Raw genomic sequence first — 15305 nt, 5'->3', positions numbered from 1 at the left:
AGTCGCAACACCTTCGTTGAAATCTTCAAAATCTTCATTGCTCCTCTCCTATTAGCTCCTCACGAGCTTCTCAACCACAAACATATTCAAAATCTAAGTTGCGTTTAAAATTTGTTACAACCGTGGATCCTAACGGAAATCCAATTTCACTTGCACTTGATGCAATCTACTCTTATCACAAATAAAGCAAAATCACTTTTGCAGTAGTGGTACTTATTAGGAGATTGAACTCCCAACTTTTTAAACTCAGCAACTATAGCAATTGTTAGCTCTGCAGGATCCATCCTCTACAAGCACCATATGTGTCAATTGGAGACTCGTCAATGTAACTTCGCTGACAAAAATTGAATTTAATTCTAAGTATTTTAGCCGATAGCGCAGCTCGCATTATTCCTAACCTAGGAAAATGCACATTTCTTTTTGCCTTCCATTGAGTTTATCATCACTCACTCGAACATAAATTGAGTAATTAAATATTCTAAGATTTTTACCCGACAAAGCTCCCTTCAAGAACTTTCCTAGGTGTCAAACATGTAGACGATGTCGATCAACTCATAAAGTTGATCTGTTAGTAAGCACATCCATCAAGAATCTTGTAGCCATACCAAAACAAAAGAGTATTTATGTAACGTTTTTAATAACATTTTGCTCATCAACTCTACATTATACTGTATAGTTCATTGGCATTAGTGCGGTTTCTCACTAGACCCTCTTTCTTGCATAATTCATTAAACAACTCTAGAGAAGTCAATGCTACTATCAATCCGCACGTGTTTGATCATCCTACTAGTCTCTATTTTGATTGAAGCTTTTAATTGCTTGATCCTGGAAACAACATGAAATTTGTGTCTCGGCACAATCATCCAGGTCCTCATTTCATAATCTAAGTATAGCTGTTAACCTAAACCTAGCTCTTCTCCCGGAAAGAAATCGCGACAACCAACAAACATTCACGTGAACCAAATTCGCAAACTCTATGGTTTGTCTAACAGTTGTACTAAACTACAATTTCCACAATTTCCTAGGTTACAACATATGCATATCGGTTCCTTAGCGACATAACTACACAACAGTTTCATTCACTCATATGCCACATTCTGACTCTCGAAGAAATGGGCATTCGATATCTTAGCAGCAAATTCTGTCACTATCTTTCTAGGAGTTCATACAAGCCACTGTGCCTAATTCGTTTTACCATCACAAGGGCACCTCGAACCACTTTTGCAGCTCTACCAACCGAACTAAACCAACGCTCAACTAAATCTAGATCCCTCAAGGATGTCAATCTTCTTCAACTCCAAAACATGCCTCACACTAGTCAATCTTCTCGCTATAATGCCTTGTATTTTGATTTTGACATCATCGACACACAAAACGACACACAAAACATCACACTTAGCGTTGTTCCTCAACAACACTTTTCCACTATTAGTGCATTAATAATTAGTGTTAGAACGTGAGGGGGAGATTGTTAGAATGCACGTGTGAGTTGTGTTAAAGAAGTCCCACATTGGAGAATTAATATGGTGTGGAGCGGTTAATATATCCAAGTTGGCCCATAACTCATTAGCTTAAGTTTTTGAGTGAAGGTGGGTCCAACTAGATATGTTAACAAGCTCGGACTTGGGCTCCCTTTTGGCGATCTCCCCGGGTAAAGGTATCGGACTTCTACTGCGCGCTCCCACCCAACAAATGGTATTAGAGTCGATGGTTGATCGGTGTTTGGTGAATATCTCAATGAAGGAATCTAGTGACTAACGCGGTTTCCGGGCCGGTGTGGCGTTGTGGTGTAGCAATGCGGGCCCGATGGGCGTTGATGGAGATTCAAGTTGAGACATGTTGATGCAAAATGATACTTGAATTAAGGGGGAGCAGACCTAATCTTGGAGCTCACACGTGGAGATTGTTAGAATGCACGTGTGAGTTGTGTTAGAGAAGTCCCACATTGGAGAATTAATGTGGTGTGGAGCGGTTAATATATCCAAGTTAGCCCATAACTCATTAGCTTAAGTTTTTGAATGAAGGTGGGTCCAACTAGATATGTTAACAAGCTCGGACTTGGGCTCCCTCTTGGCGATCTCCCCGGGTAAAGGTATCGGACTTCTGCTGCGCGCTCCCAACAATTAGTAAACGAATTATTGTTCCGTGTAAAGTCAAAACGACATTTGAAATATTGTAGCCACCGTCAAATGACGAATGCTTATTGGCAAATAGGACATATTAGTACTATCTAAATTACAATAAGTTACAACCGTAACATCATTTGTAAATTCAATTTTAATTCCAATAACCTTTTCGTGCCTCAATTTAAGACAATCACATCTCTCTATTGCAACTCACAATTACAAAATAAAGTAATTACATATAACGGTAGCTATCATGGGTCAAAGTCCAAACTACCAATTAAATACGGGCTCAAACTATCGGGGGCTCTACCCTCTTAGACCCTTGCCGGGGCGGCTTCCCCGCACCCCTGCCTGCTCATCTGCGAGCAGGACCTTGTGTTTTTCTGTCAATAGCAAGTGTGAATCACACCCCCACACAGGACATGAACTGCTCATTAATTCAAGGTCGCAAGGTTTGGTTTATGCGACATTGCCATCCTGGTGGTTGACATCAAGCATGGCCGGTGGTCATGGAATCGTTAAATCTTTTCTGTAGATGAGGAATACAAGGGCACTTAACTCAGTTAAAGGAGTCTCAGGGTCTGAACACTGAACTATATTACGAAAATCAAGCAGTCGACGAACTCTTCGGTACTGCGAACCGTGTGATTCTAATCCTATGTTCCTCATTTGTCAAGCTTAACTTTCTGGTGTATCTAGTAACTTCTCGAGATGGTACAGCGGCAAATAAGTCCCTCATCTGCTGCTATGTCCAGACGCTCCATTGACAAAGAAGATGATGTTCGAAGAATTAACGTTCAGAAATGAAGTTCTGGTGCGTTTGATCTCCTGATTCTCTATCTTTAGCGCTTCCCACAAGTGTCAGACATAAACTACCTAAAACTCTTCCTCATAAAGCATACTTATGTCGAGGATTGATGTCTCGAGAGAGAGTAGTAGGGGAAAGTGGGCTGAAGATGACCGGAGCTTCAAAGCTGAAAGTTCATCTGCAATTACTAAGTCGGAACTGGTTGCTTTTTTTGCCCAACCACAGGATCTCCAGACTCCTCCACCCGAGTAGTCAATCCAAATGATTTTCTCAACTCCTCGTTGCAAACAAAGACCCAGTTGTCGAATTTCTAGCACTCGACACCACACTCCTGTCTAAAAAGTTGAAACCAAGAATGCTACTAGCTGGAGCCGCCTAGCCAGGGATAGAAAGGTTTCGGGGTGTCTCTGCACTGATTACAGAAGTTGCTGCTGCCTCAATTTCGGCGGATTTGGCTGAACAAGAAGCATGGAGCCGTGGAAAGTGAGTTTCTGAAGTAGAATCCCGGACAACGAACAAGATATCACAGCAATCTCAAAAGCTGTTCATCGGGCATCCTCATCTATCATTGGGGATGTCTTGTTCGAAGCGGCGCTCCTGAAGCCCGTTTCTTGAGTTGACAGTTCGCTTCATCTCAGGCTTTTGATTTATTTGATGTAAATGACTCACTTGATTCGGAATCAGTCAATGGAAGTGTCGGTTGTCCACAGGACACCAGTTCTAGGTCCAGGAGGAGTTTCCACTGGTGCTATCATCCAGTGATTGTAATGAACATGAAACTCTAGGGTGTAAAGCCCTAACCAAGATCGGATGTTGGAGTTCTTTCTCCTCCACTCGGCCTATACAATTCGAGAATAACAAGTAATCAAAGCCAAATTAGCTTTCTTGAGATCGGCTGGAACATGCCTCCCAACCGGAAAGATACACAAACTCATCTCACTACCTCCTATACCATTGAAGGGTACATTAACTCATCTTGCTGCTTCTCTACGTGCAATGACGAGGCTATCTTATCCAATGAACTTCACTCGATATGTTTGCACAAAAACTAGCACAATGAACCAAACTAGCGGTCTATACTTAGTTAATCAAGTGTAAAATATCGTTACGGGAGACAAGAATACAATCTGATTGACTTAACATACCTTTGATTACAAGATACAGAAGAATACAATCTTCCTATACTTCCTAGTTCAGACTATACAAAAGATATCACCCTAAGGAAGCTCTACTAACTGCAAATTTGATGCAAAATTGCCATCTCTACAGATTAACGGAACCAGCCATTCTATAGACAACAAGTCACCCTGGCTGCGCCAAGAATTAGCAGCCAATTTCGATTATCAGTTCGGTAGCTGAGCCTAGTGCCTTGATCCCACCCTGTCCCAGCAGGGCTACCGCCAATTCCTCTTCATTCCAGTGCCTCAACCCATTGCTCAGTCTCTTCAAGACATCCACATCAACCTCCAGCACCCATTTAGGCGCACACGTCACCATCAGGCCCACAAAACCGGACACATAAGCACGCCAAGTGGCGGAATCACAGCCAAGCGAAATTTTACCATCTAATGCGCTAGCAAGGAATTCCAAGTGGGCTCCTAGAACCTTCGGTCGCCGCCTCGATGCTGGCGATGCTGAATCTGTACCCCAAGCGAATGCTCCACAAAGAAGGGCAAAGTATGCAAGGGCATAACCTCTGAGCATGGCAACCATACCACCCATATCGCCTGCTTCCTGGTCCAACTTGTGACCCGATATGAACCAAGAGGGTAAAGTTTCTTTGATCAAGGACTGCACCAAACTCACCCCACCAGATATCCACACGAATGAAGCTCCCAAGGAAGCAGCAACCTTGACACGTGTCATTGCCGCAGCGAGAGAGACTTGCCCATATCTCATTCCGTACTTGGTCTTCCTCAGTTTCTCCACTCTCTCTCGCGGCAACCCACTATTTGCAATCTCCCTAACAAAGTGCATCAAAAGAGAGAGAATCACTTCAGACATGAACATGACATCCCTGACATACCGATGTACTCTTAAATAGAGGATTCCCGGGGCAACTGGGGAAATTCCCCCGGAGTAGTGGGAACCGAGTCCTTGGCCAAGAAGAGCACCAACACCACCACTAGAGATTTGTGAGACGCTTAGACCTAGAGTTGACGAGAAGCAGCTTTTAAGGAGGTGCACAACAGCATCACTATTATGGTGGAAGACAGTCTGAGAAGCTCGGAAGATTAGGAAGTCGTTCCAGCGCTTCACCTTTTGGGCCCACAAGGAGGCTATGATGGGCATGCAAGGCCAGGGGCAGCCAGCAGCCAGGGAATTCAAGGCTGGACCAATAAACGTGAGGAAACGTTCAGAGGCTTTATCAAGCTTGTAAGTTATTGTAAGGCTCACTAGCGCAGCCAATGGCAAAGGTAGTGTAGCTGGAGCGCTACCCCCTGCAAAATTTTAAGTATGAGCATCAATGAAGAATTTCTTTAGTGGCTAATACATTAGATATCCATGAAGAATTTATGTCATAGCCCAACGAACTAGTAACTCATTCTAAAAGGTTAAATGGTTACTCGAACAGCATGAGTTTTACCCTTCACACTTCAGATTAAAGTTGCCGAACAACACACAAACAAACCACCCCCCCCAAACCAAAAAAAAATAAAAGATAAAAAAAAAAAAGTCAAAAGTACAAAAAAGTAAATTAGTCAATGCCCAAGCAGATGCAATTAAGACTAAAGTGCGAATACATACCCACAGCAAGACTCGGAACATCAACACCAATAGCAGCAATATTTTTTTTTATTTGCTGCTCAACTGTCAACAAATTTGCAGCAGGGCTAGGCCAATCAGTTCCATTCATAAAAACTGGTTTCCATATACCCCTGGTTACTTCTGCAGAAAAGTAGCTCACTATTGTTGCCAAGGAGGCGGGAAGAAAATCAGCAAGATCCTTTAGACCTGAAACAGAGCAGTGAAAACATTAGCAAGAGAAAAGGATTGGGGTTTCTTCCACATTCTGCTCTTGCATCAGCACTACCTTGATTGAACTATAGCCCCAGAGAGGAGTCAAACATAATGAGACTAGAGTTTAACTGAGGACGTTCAATCATGAGGGCACAGAGAGAGATCGTACTAAATCACGTTCAATCATGAGGGCGCAGTGACACTAGTGTGAACATCCAGAAAAAGGAGTCTCAGTTAAGGAATGTGAATAGAAGATCCAAGATTAGCTGGAAAAGGGACCATATCTAAAGAACGTGAAGATAGACTTGACTTCACCACTCTGGAAGCAAAGGCTAAAGTCAGGTCCCCTTATGCTTTGCATTATCAAGGCTTTAACTTATCAGACTGTCATACAATGACTACATGTAATTACATATGACCATGCATTCACACTTTTAACTCAGGTCATGGTTATCGAATAAGGAAGTGTAGAATAGACGTTGTACAAGTAGAAGACAAACCTGTAGCCAACTCGCGAGGGGAGACCCTCCCGTGGGCACAGGCTGTCAGCGCAGCATCAAGGACGAATGGAGTTGCCTCCAGAATATCCCAAGCAGGAACTTTGAGTCTGATTGCTAATTCCTCTGCTGCAGACCCAGATGAATTACTACTTCCCGAAGTTGTAGGAGTCAGAGGACCTCCTCTACCTATCTTTCTGAACATCCTACTGAGGAGAGCTTCTACAATCTGATGTACATTGGTGCCTTGTACAAGACCAGATAGGGTGGATGTAATACATTTCTGATGTTGCCTATACCAGCGTTTAAGTTTTGGAAAGGAATCCATAAAAAGAGGTTCCACAGGTGATGAGGCAAGAGTGCCAGAGAGGCTTTTGCTTCTAATCTGATCGCTGATGGAATTTCTAGAACATGCTAATTGGGAGTTTCGAACCAGCAGGAGAAATTCGGGACTTAAATGGGTTCCTACAGGTGGCACATCTCCCATCACATACTCAAGAGGTGGGTGATCAAATTTCCAGAGCCTCAGCAGGAGTGTAAATGCATTTGAGAACACCGCATGAGAGGACAGTTCCTCCCCTGATGTACCAGCCCATGACATACTCGGAACAGTTGACCCAAAAATTTCACAGATTGGCATCAATGCTGCGGCAAGCTGTGGAACCTGAATAGATGTGAAAATAGACTACTTGATCACAAATGGGAGTTGTACAAAATATACATAAGATGCCAACTCCAAACTTGAAGCATTGTTGCAAGAGAATCAAGTTTAATTGACATGAGTTCCTGATACCATAAGAAAGCAGATGCTCCCAAGTACATGCAAATGCTGTGCTTTCAACATCATATCTCACATATCATGAAGATGCTCAAAATACCCTATCCTAACTGGAGTATGCCTCGTCGGCACATGGAGTGATGGGCCAAATCTTTTATCTAGAAAGCTGAAAGTGGCTAACTCCCTGCTAAATGCACACTAATAATTATCAGCTTCATGTTTTCAATCACTCAGCCTAACATTCAATGGATCATTTTCTGACATGATATTATTAGCTTTTCAAGTCCAATTTACTATTTGACTTCAACATAATTTTCTTTTTCACACACTAGCATAAAAGAACGCAAGTTTCTTGTTTAGCTTACCAAGCCATGCAGAGAGAATATCTGAACGCAATCCACTGATGATATTCCGACAAGAACAACATTAAGAAACGGAGCATAACCAATCAAATGGCTCTCAGGTCCTGAATAATCTGGAGGAACTGGAGGCGACAGCAATCTTGTAATTTGAACGACAGTGTGTTCCTGCAGGCAACAAGGACAGACATTAACCTTGATTTAGTACAGAAAAGTACACGATTATGTGCTCTAATGTAATTCCCTGACGAGACAGAAAAAGACTGCCAGCATGTACCTGTATATTCCAACCACGAACAAGAGATGCTCCACAGAGAATGGTAGCAGCAGATATCTTCTCCTCTTCAGAGCCATTGAGAGCAATCTCATATATTTTCTCAATCTCTGCTAAGCTTCCATCAAATCCATGAGCTAATATCAGTTTTCATAATCCATACCACTGGATAATAACTTGTAAATCCGCTTTACCAAAATAAGGGCTTGACTGAAGACCATGTCACAGTGAAACCGAGGTGCGGCCAAACTCTCATTGCATATCGTGTTTAATTCAATTCTTCTCCACCCCAACCCCTCAAAGATGACACACACCCCCCTTTCTTTCTAGTTGCTATCACTTTTCATACAACTTGTGCTAAAGAAGGAAGCAAAGAAAAGGAAAGGTATACCTGCCACTCACAAATTTTTTCCACATCCTCAACCCAACTATTCATGAGTTTCTCAAGTAAACAGATACCAAATGGACCAATGAGTTGAGGTTGACAATGACAACCAGAAAGAGTATAACCTATTTGTTATGTGTTTTTTGAGTATAAGACAATACTTCCAAGTCCTAGTTCCACCCTTTAAATATACCGTTTTCATCAAGCATCTGTGCAAAAGCATTCAAAATGGAACTCAATATTTAATAGGGGATTGTCAACCCAAACTGAGGTAACTGACAATTGGCCGCTTAATTATTTTATAATGGAGGACCATACAATTTCTTCTGCCAAAAGGGAAACTGTTAGCTCATTCTGGAACAATACAAACACTTCAGGAGACTAAATCAGAAAATCTATGTACATACGTACTTGCAACAATAAAAAAATGTATCTATAAAAAGTTGACCATGAAAAGGTATATACATGTATCAGTAGCATACCTTGAAGCAGGAACTGAAACCAAAGTACTTATCAATGAGGGAGTCAGAGGTGACCCCTTCATCAATGATGACCAGCCAGGCGTTTGACTTGGAATATTTCGAGGTATTTGACTGCTGCGAGTATTCACATAACCTGGCCAGAGATATGCGGACGTATCGAGTAGATTTCTTGCTATACAAGCCTCAACAATCAGATGCCGCATGTTTCCGGCTGCAAGCAATACGAATTTCAGAAGTAGTAGATCAAGAAGGGATGCTAATCAGCCATAAAACATAGATTTCCCGGTGTGCCAGAATGGATAATACTAAGAAATTGGTCAGCCTCAGACACCAAGAATTTCATCATGATCTCTGTAAGGTGTTAATTCAGAAAATGAAGCTCTATAATCAATTATTCGATCTGCTCCATCTATGTCAGCCGAATTCATTAGGACCACATACAATATAACCCTACTAATGACGCCAAGACATTAGAGAAATAAGTTTAATACTTACAACAGTTCATTGCCATGTCATTCATGCTTATGCACTCATAGAATCCATTCCCCGCAGTAAGACCTGAAATATACATCATCGCTTTGGCAGCAGCCTGATTGGCTACAGAACAAACAGACTGAGGAGGTGTCATCAATCCCTCATAGTCACCCAACTGTTGTAAACTTGAAATCAAATCTTTACGACGTTTTCCCTGAGAATGCCTCTCTTTCCTTTGATAACTAACTACTACATCAGTTTGTTCCATCGTTCTTTCCTCTTCCTCAATGATACTAGCAATTGCTAGAGTTGTGACAGACAATAACATGCACAAACAGGTGTCCACGCGAGGTACAAAACCCTCACTGGGATCCCTTTCCTGAAAAAGAATAGCAATAAAGACAAATCAAACGAGAGAACTGAAGGAGCATATTTGTTATTTCTTGAGACTAGAAGCACGTGAAGTTCTTAATGTCTTGTGAATGATGCTTCCTTCGCTTATTTCACAGTAAAGCCTATGCTTCACCCAGATATGTAAATCAGAAAAGATAATAGCATGTCGAAAGAATCAACTTATTTAACTTCTCTTATCATATTAAATTATAATCTCTCAACAGTTCCCTGTACTAAGCATGGATAGACCGAATTGCCCATCTCAGTTCCATAGAATTTTAAATATTGGTGACCATTTGCATAAATCATATAGATAATGGTTCCTTCCATCAAAAGATCCTCCTATGCCACAATGATGCTGCAAAATCAGATTATACCCTCCACAAGACTTGTAGACCAGATCAGCTGAAAGCAAAATTAGAAGAAATGAAACAGTAGGCCAAAGTGACACTCAGTAATAAAGGTAGGCTTCAAGTGTCAGTTTTCCCTTAAAACATCTTTTCTGCCGGAATATCACACCAGCGACAAATAATGAAAAGGCACTATATACCTACCCTTTGAACAAGGCGTAATGCCGAAATCCATAAACCTAGAAATGTATCATGCCATGTTGTACTGTTAGCTGACCGAAGAGCCTTCGCTAAAACTGCAAAGCGACAACGCCATATAAGTGAAATACCGATAAAGGCTTTAAGATGCCTGAATTCCAAAAATAATTAGTAATGCTAACAGTAAATTTGCGATTTGCACCTGTAAGCATTTCAACCGCACTAGTAGCTGTAACTTGTGAACCATCCATGGCATCCTCCAGAAAAAGATCAATAGTAAGCCAAAGAGCAGATTGGCTAGCCCCATGGCATTGTCCTGCGGAAGATATCAGAGAACCAGCAGCAGTGACCGCATGAAATTCTTGCTGTGATACGGTCTTGCCTTCCCGAGTTAAGACGTTACGGTTATTGGACGTCAACTGCAAAAGTGCTTCTGGAGTTATATGTTTCAAACTCCTCAGCACTACCGAATTTGCTGCTAGTAGTTGCAAGCGCTGAATAAAACCGACCCAATGTGATGGCCTACAGAGACAGAACATGTGAAGAAGAATTACTTCTGGTTTAATCATCACAGCTCACAATCTTCTGACACAATATAATTCTAACATCACATGATAATGACTTCATTTTGTGGTGAATAACATTGTGATGCACGATGAGAAATAGATGAGTTGCACTAATAGATCAGTACATGTTCCGTCGTGCCAAGTAAAGTATCCTTGCAGTTACTGTGTTCTGGAGAAACGCTACAATCACCTCAATAGCCATTGAAGTATTTGCTTTGTGCAACATCTCCTGCCGTTCTGTTTCCTTTCCACTAAAGGTCTCTTGACCATCGATATCCATTTCCGGCGGTTTGGTTGCCCATCTAGACTTCTTTTCTGGAGTCATTTCAATCAATCCTTCGTCATCTAATGATGCATCAAGTAACTGCCATACAAGTGAAAAGACAAATTCCACAACTAGGATCCCAGGTTCACAAGCTTCAAGACCAAATATCTGGGAAAGATCAAGAACGTTGTCAATTGATTTCATGACCCTGAAATAACATGTAAGAAACGATGTAAGAGAGAAAATTCTCAACCATGAATTTGGAGTAAACTGCAAGATCACAGGATATTAAAACTCAATTACTTCACACATAGGAACAAGACTAGCAAGAAAAAGGAGACCTATCGCACGAATCAAGACCCAGCAAATGTAAACAACTTCAAAATTGCAGTGCAAGAAATCTTGAAAATGCAGATAACACCCTTAATTTGCCAATTGTGTGCAATCGAACTCACCTTGACAACCATATTAACTGAAAATTTGCATAGAACATATTTCTTTCAACATTTGCTCAGTTAAGGAGTCGATTATTAGATTGAACCAAAGATAGCAACCTTCCTTAAAACAATAAATTCTTGTAGTATCACTCTCAAACCTAGTCCAAGATATATCTTATCATCGAAGAGAGTATCCATAAAGGCCCATGATGATACAAACAGCGAGATCTCTCACAAGTTCGACGAAGCCTAATCCATGAAGGATGCGAACATGATCACATTATACAGTTGTGCTAAGGATGTGAACTTTATCAAGTTATAAAGTTGTATTGACAATCACGGCCACATTTCCGCACATAAAGCTTCACATTGGATACTTAAGTGAGTATGAAACTTGAGCAGGAAATCCATATTTTTTCCAATTTCCACGACTGCCAAAGATTTCCAAAGGAACGGGGTGTTATTTGATCCCCAGGAATTAGATTGACGTGAATAGCCATTATTGTGTGAAAATGACCCTAAACTATGAGACAAAAAGTAAAATTTTCCAGAGGAAAAACTGTAGTGTGATGCATAGACAACATGTTAAACAAATAAAATGCATGGTGACGAGATTGAAAAGAAAAGTGTCTATACTTTCTGCAATGGAACAGGGAGTGGGGAGGCAGATCATCTGCGTTTAACCTTCAAAAGAGAGATTTCTCGTATTATATCCTTTATTTTTCTAGGTCAATAGCATGTTCATTATAATTTCAGAAGTGCTCGACTTAAAAACCATTTCAATGCTTAATTGCCACAGTAAGAAGAGAATACGAGAATTCTTCAGTGACCTCAACTACAGTGTACCAGAAATATGTCAAAGTAGATGTAATATAGAACCTACGTAAGATAGTATCCACTTACTTCTCATAATATGGCCCGTTTATTAGAGAGCCAAATGAAAAGGCATGTCTCTTAAGGAGCTCCATATAGAGCCTATAAGCTGTAGGATAGGTGTGCCGACTGGGAATCACCCTGTAGTTATTGGGAAAAATAATAATAATGAAATAAGGTGATTTAATATGATCTGTCCAGACCTATAACATTAACACAGAAAAACTCATCATGCTCACAACGAAATATGAGAATGAAGATGCAGGTCGTTCAAGTAGACTCTTATGCATGTGCACAGTGAGTGAACCCACCCTCAAATTGTAAATAGAGCAACAGGCAGCAGAAAACAAAATTCCGTTACCCTTCTACACAATAAGCACATGAATTGACATAATCATAAAGCTCAGACTTCAACCCAATTGTTAGTAACCTGCAGGATTCTAGAAATGCTATCCAAGCTCTTAACATCACAGAGGAGCGTAGACTTGTCTAGGAAAATTTCTTCTTATTATTGTGTTTAAGGACTCTTCTTGAATTCGCGGTCACGCCAGAAACTCGTTTCTACTTGTTTCCACTTTTGCATCCTCTAAAATTCGAAAAATGAAATGCAGATATGCAAACTTGAGAACTCTGACTACCAAGTTTGTGGATTTCTTTTACCAGGATGAACCGCTATTGCGTCCCTTGCAATAACAAGTCCTCAAATATATAAACGAGTTTCAAGTTTCTATATTTAGCGTTATTGAACGTCGCCCCGCGAGGACCCACTTGGAAAAGTTATGCATATTGAAGCTCATCACTACCAAGCTTTAACCGCTACTCAAGAGACTCCCCACGCGTGACATGCCCTAAACCTGTCATCAATCGCTACATCAGAAACTCTACCTATACTAGAAAAGAAGAAGCGACGAAAGGTGACACTACAAAAAATTGGCCGCTTTCCCAATAACCACGCTCCGACGACCTACTCCAAACTCTAAGCCGAAACAGCTAACTGAGCACGTGACACTCGCAAATTCCACAAAAGCAAAAAAAAAAAAAAAAAAAGGAAGAAAGAAGAGGAGAGAGAGAGAGAGGGAGAAACGAGGACCTGGAAGAGAGAACGGCGAGGACGAGCATGGGAGGGACGATCCCGACGGCGAGGGCCCTCTCGAGGAACTTCCAGGCGATCGGGACGTGGTTGTCCCAGCATATGTGGGAGACGAGGAGGTGGGCGAGGTCGACGGAGGGGAGGGAGACGCCGGCGGAGCCGAGGCTGGAGCTGAGCCGGATCGCCCAGTGGATCGGGTCGCTGTTCTTCTCCTGCGCCGACCTCGTCATCTCCAGCATCGCGTCCCACAGCTCCTCCTGCCGGCGCTGAGCCGACACGGCGGCCATCTGGCGGCGGCGATCGATTCCCCCCACCTTTCTAATTCCCCTTATTCTTCAGGCGAGGGATCTGCGGCGGAGGACGGAGGAGGACAGAGAAAGCATGAGAGAGAGAACGGAGCAAGAATGTCTTCGGGGTCTTCTTGGGGAGGAAGAGTGAGAAAGCTTGGCGTTGGGAGTGAGAGAGAGAATAAGAATAAGACAAGAAAGGAAGGTCAGTCTTGAGGGGCGGGGGATTTTCTTTTTCTTTTTCTTTTTTATTTTATTTTATTTTGTTTCTGTGACGGTTTGACTGGTCATTAATGGAGGTCTCTTTCAAAGGCCTGCTTTTTTCTTGGCTTTAATTAATTAAATCGCGTCTTCAAATGTGAAGGTTTGACTTTTCATTAAGGCTTAACCCTCCACCGTTTACGTACGCTCCCTGCCTTTTTTTTTTTTTCCTCGTCAAAATAACTTTCATTCGCTCCCCGCTTGTCGAAATAAAAAAAGAAATATTTCAATTTAAATAGCATAACTTCAAATCAAGATAAATCTCAGATAATATCAAAACAAAATAAATTTTAAATAACGAGAGAGATCATTAGAACAAAATTATAGATCGCACGCTCAAAGAATATATCTATGATTTCTTCAAATCAATATCGACGGCCAATCACCGAATCCGTCTTCAATAACGAGCGCATGTCGAGAACTTCATCTAATGCTACGGTTTTATTTCTCGGCATGCGCGCTTATGTTTGGCGTCTCCAATGCCATTGCTGAGCAGAATAAAAAGTTTGAACGAATATAGAACCGATACCTGTGAGAGCGAAACCTTCACGTAGCTCTTATGATCCTCTTCAAAATTAAGCTTATTCACCGGCGAAACTTGAGGAAAGCGAAATCACGAAAACATACGAGCAAAAACCTTAAATCTAAACTAGATTGGGATAAATTAGGAGAGAGAAGCTTTCAGATGTAGGCTAAATCGGAAGTAAAAAAACTGACGTGCGAGAGGAAAATATGGAAAGGAAATTTAGAAAAAAAAAAAAAAGGAGGAGTGAGACATCGAAAGGGTGGAGGAGAGGAAGAGAGTCTCCCTCAACTGCAGTGCTTGGCTGCTGCTTTTTTTTTTTTTTTTTTTTACAGAAACCCTATGAGACTTTTTTTGTTTGGGGGGTATATCCCCGTCAAAACTTATATCCTTAATTGAATGTAGAAAAATTTAGGAAAGTCGCACGCGCAAGTGCTATACATGCCAACATTTGATTTTGGAATGGCTCATTTGAGTTTAAATGCCCGTCAAAACTTCTATCCTTAATCGAATTTCAAAAAAATTAGGAAAGTCACGCGCGCGATTACTATAGGCGCCAAGATTTGATTCCCAATAATGATTCGACGTGTTCCGGCTTTTTAAGATCCTAATACATGAGCGGCAAAGATAATCTGATTCGGTTATGCACAATGAAACGAAATGGAGAAATTTACTATCTGGTCTAAAGTTGTGGTATGCTTTTCATAGATAACCATAAACTTCAACAACCAAAAAAAAAAAAAAAAAAAAAAAAATTAGAAGTCGAAAAACTTGGAAGGGTAGGCGACAGAGAACTCTTGGTCAAGGGAACACACGGATTGAGCACCTCCGGTCCAATGCTTTGTTTTTTATCCTTTTGACCATTCTCACACGGTTTGGACTTTTGGGTACCTCTCCGGGTCCGCTCGATCGGGTGCA

At 41.4% G+C, this 15305-nt stretch overlaps 1 protein-coding gene across 4 annotated transcripts; it reads right to left on the bottom strand.

Annotated features, from left to right (window-relative positions):
* Positions 1-3983: 3983 nt before the first annotated feature.
* Positions 3984-13771, bottom strand: LOC115731228 (mediator of RNA polymerase II transcription subunit 33A-like). 4 transcript variants are annotated; one of them, XM_048274494.1, is made up of 13 exons: positions 13317-13771; positions 12257-12367; positions 11048-11124; positions 10777-10966; positions 10288-10607; positions 10092-10183; positions 9166-9523; positions 8671-8881; positions 7807-7921; positions 7536-7697; positions 6396-7056; positions 5683-5889; positions 3984-5375 (listed from the first exon to the last, which is right to left on the bottom strand). In XM_048274494.1, the coding sequence occupies exons 1-13, from the start codon at positions 13601-13603 to the stop codon at positions 4258-4260; spliced, it is 3909 nt and encodes a 1302-aa protein (XP_048130451.1). In that variant the 5' UTR covers positions 13604-13771; the 3' UTR covers positions 3984-4257. The 4 variants fall into 4 exon arrangements, with proteins under 4 accessions (XP_048130451.1, XP_030517729.1, XP_048130454.1 ...); XM_030661869.2 differs by having other exon boundaries at positions 10777-11124; XM_048274497.1 differs by lacking the exons at positions 12257-12367; positions 13317-13771 and having other exon boundaries at positions 10842-10966; positions 11048-11113.
* Positions 13772-15305: the final 1534 nt, after the last annotated feature.

This window comes from Rhodamnia argentea, chromosome 1 (genome assembly GCF_020921035.1).
Source record: "Rhodamnia argentea isolate NSW1041297 chromosome 1, ASM2092103v1, whole genome shotgun sequence".
In the NCBI taxonomy this organism is placed as follows: Eukaryota; Viridiplantae; Streptophyta; class Magnoliopsida; order Myrtales; family Myrtaceae; genus Rhodamnia; species Rhodamnia argentea.
This window is presented reverse-complemented; position numbering and strand designations above follow the sequence as displayed.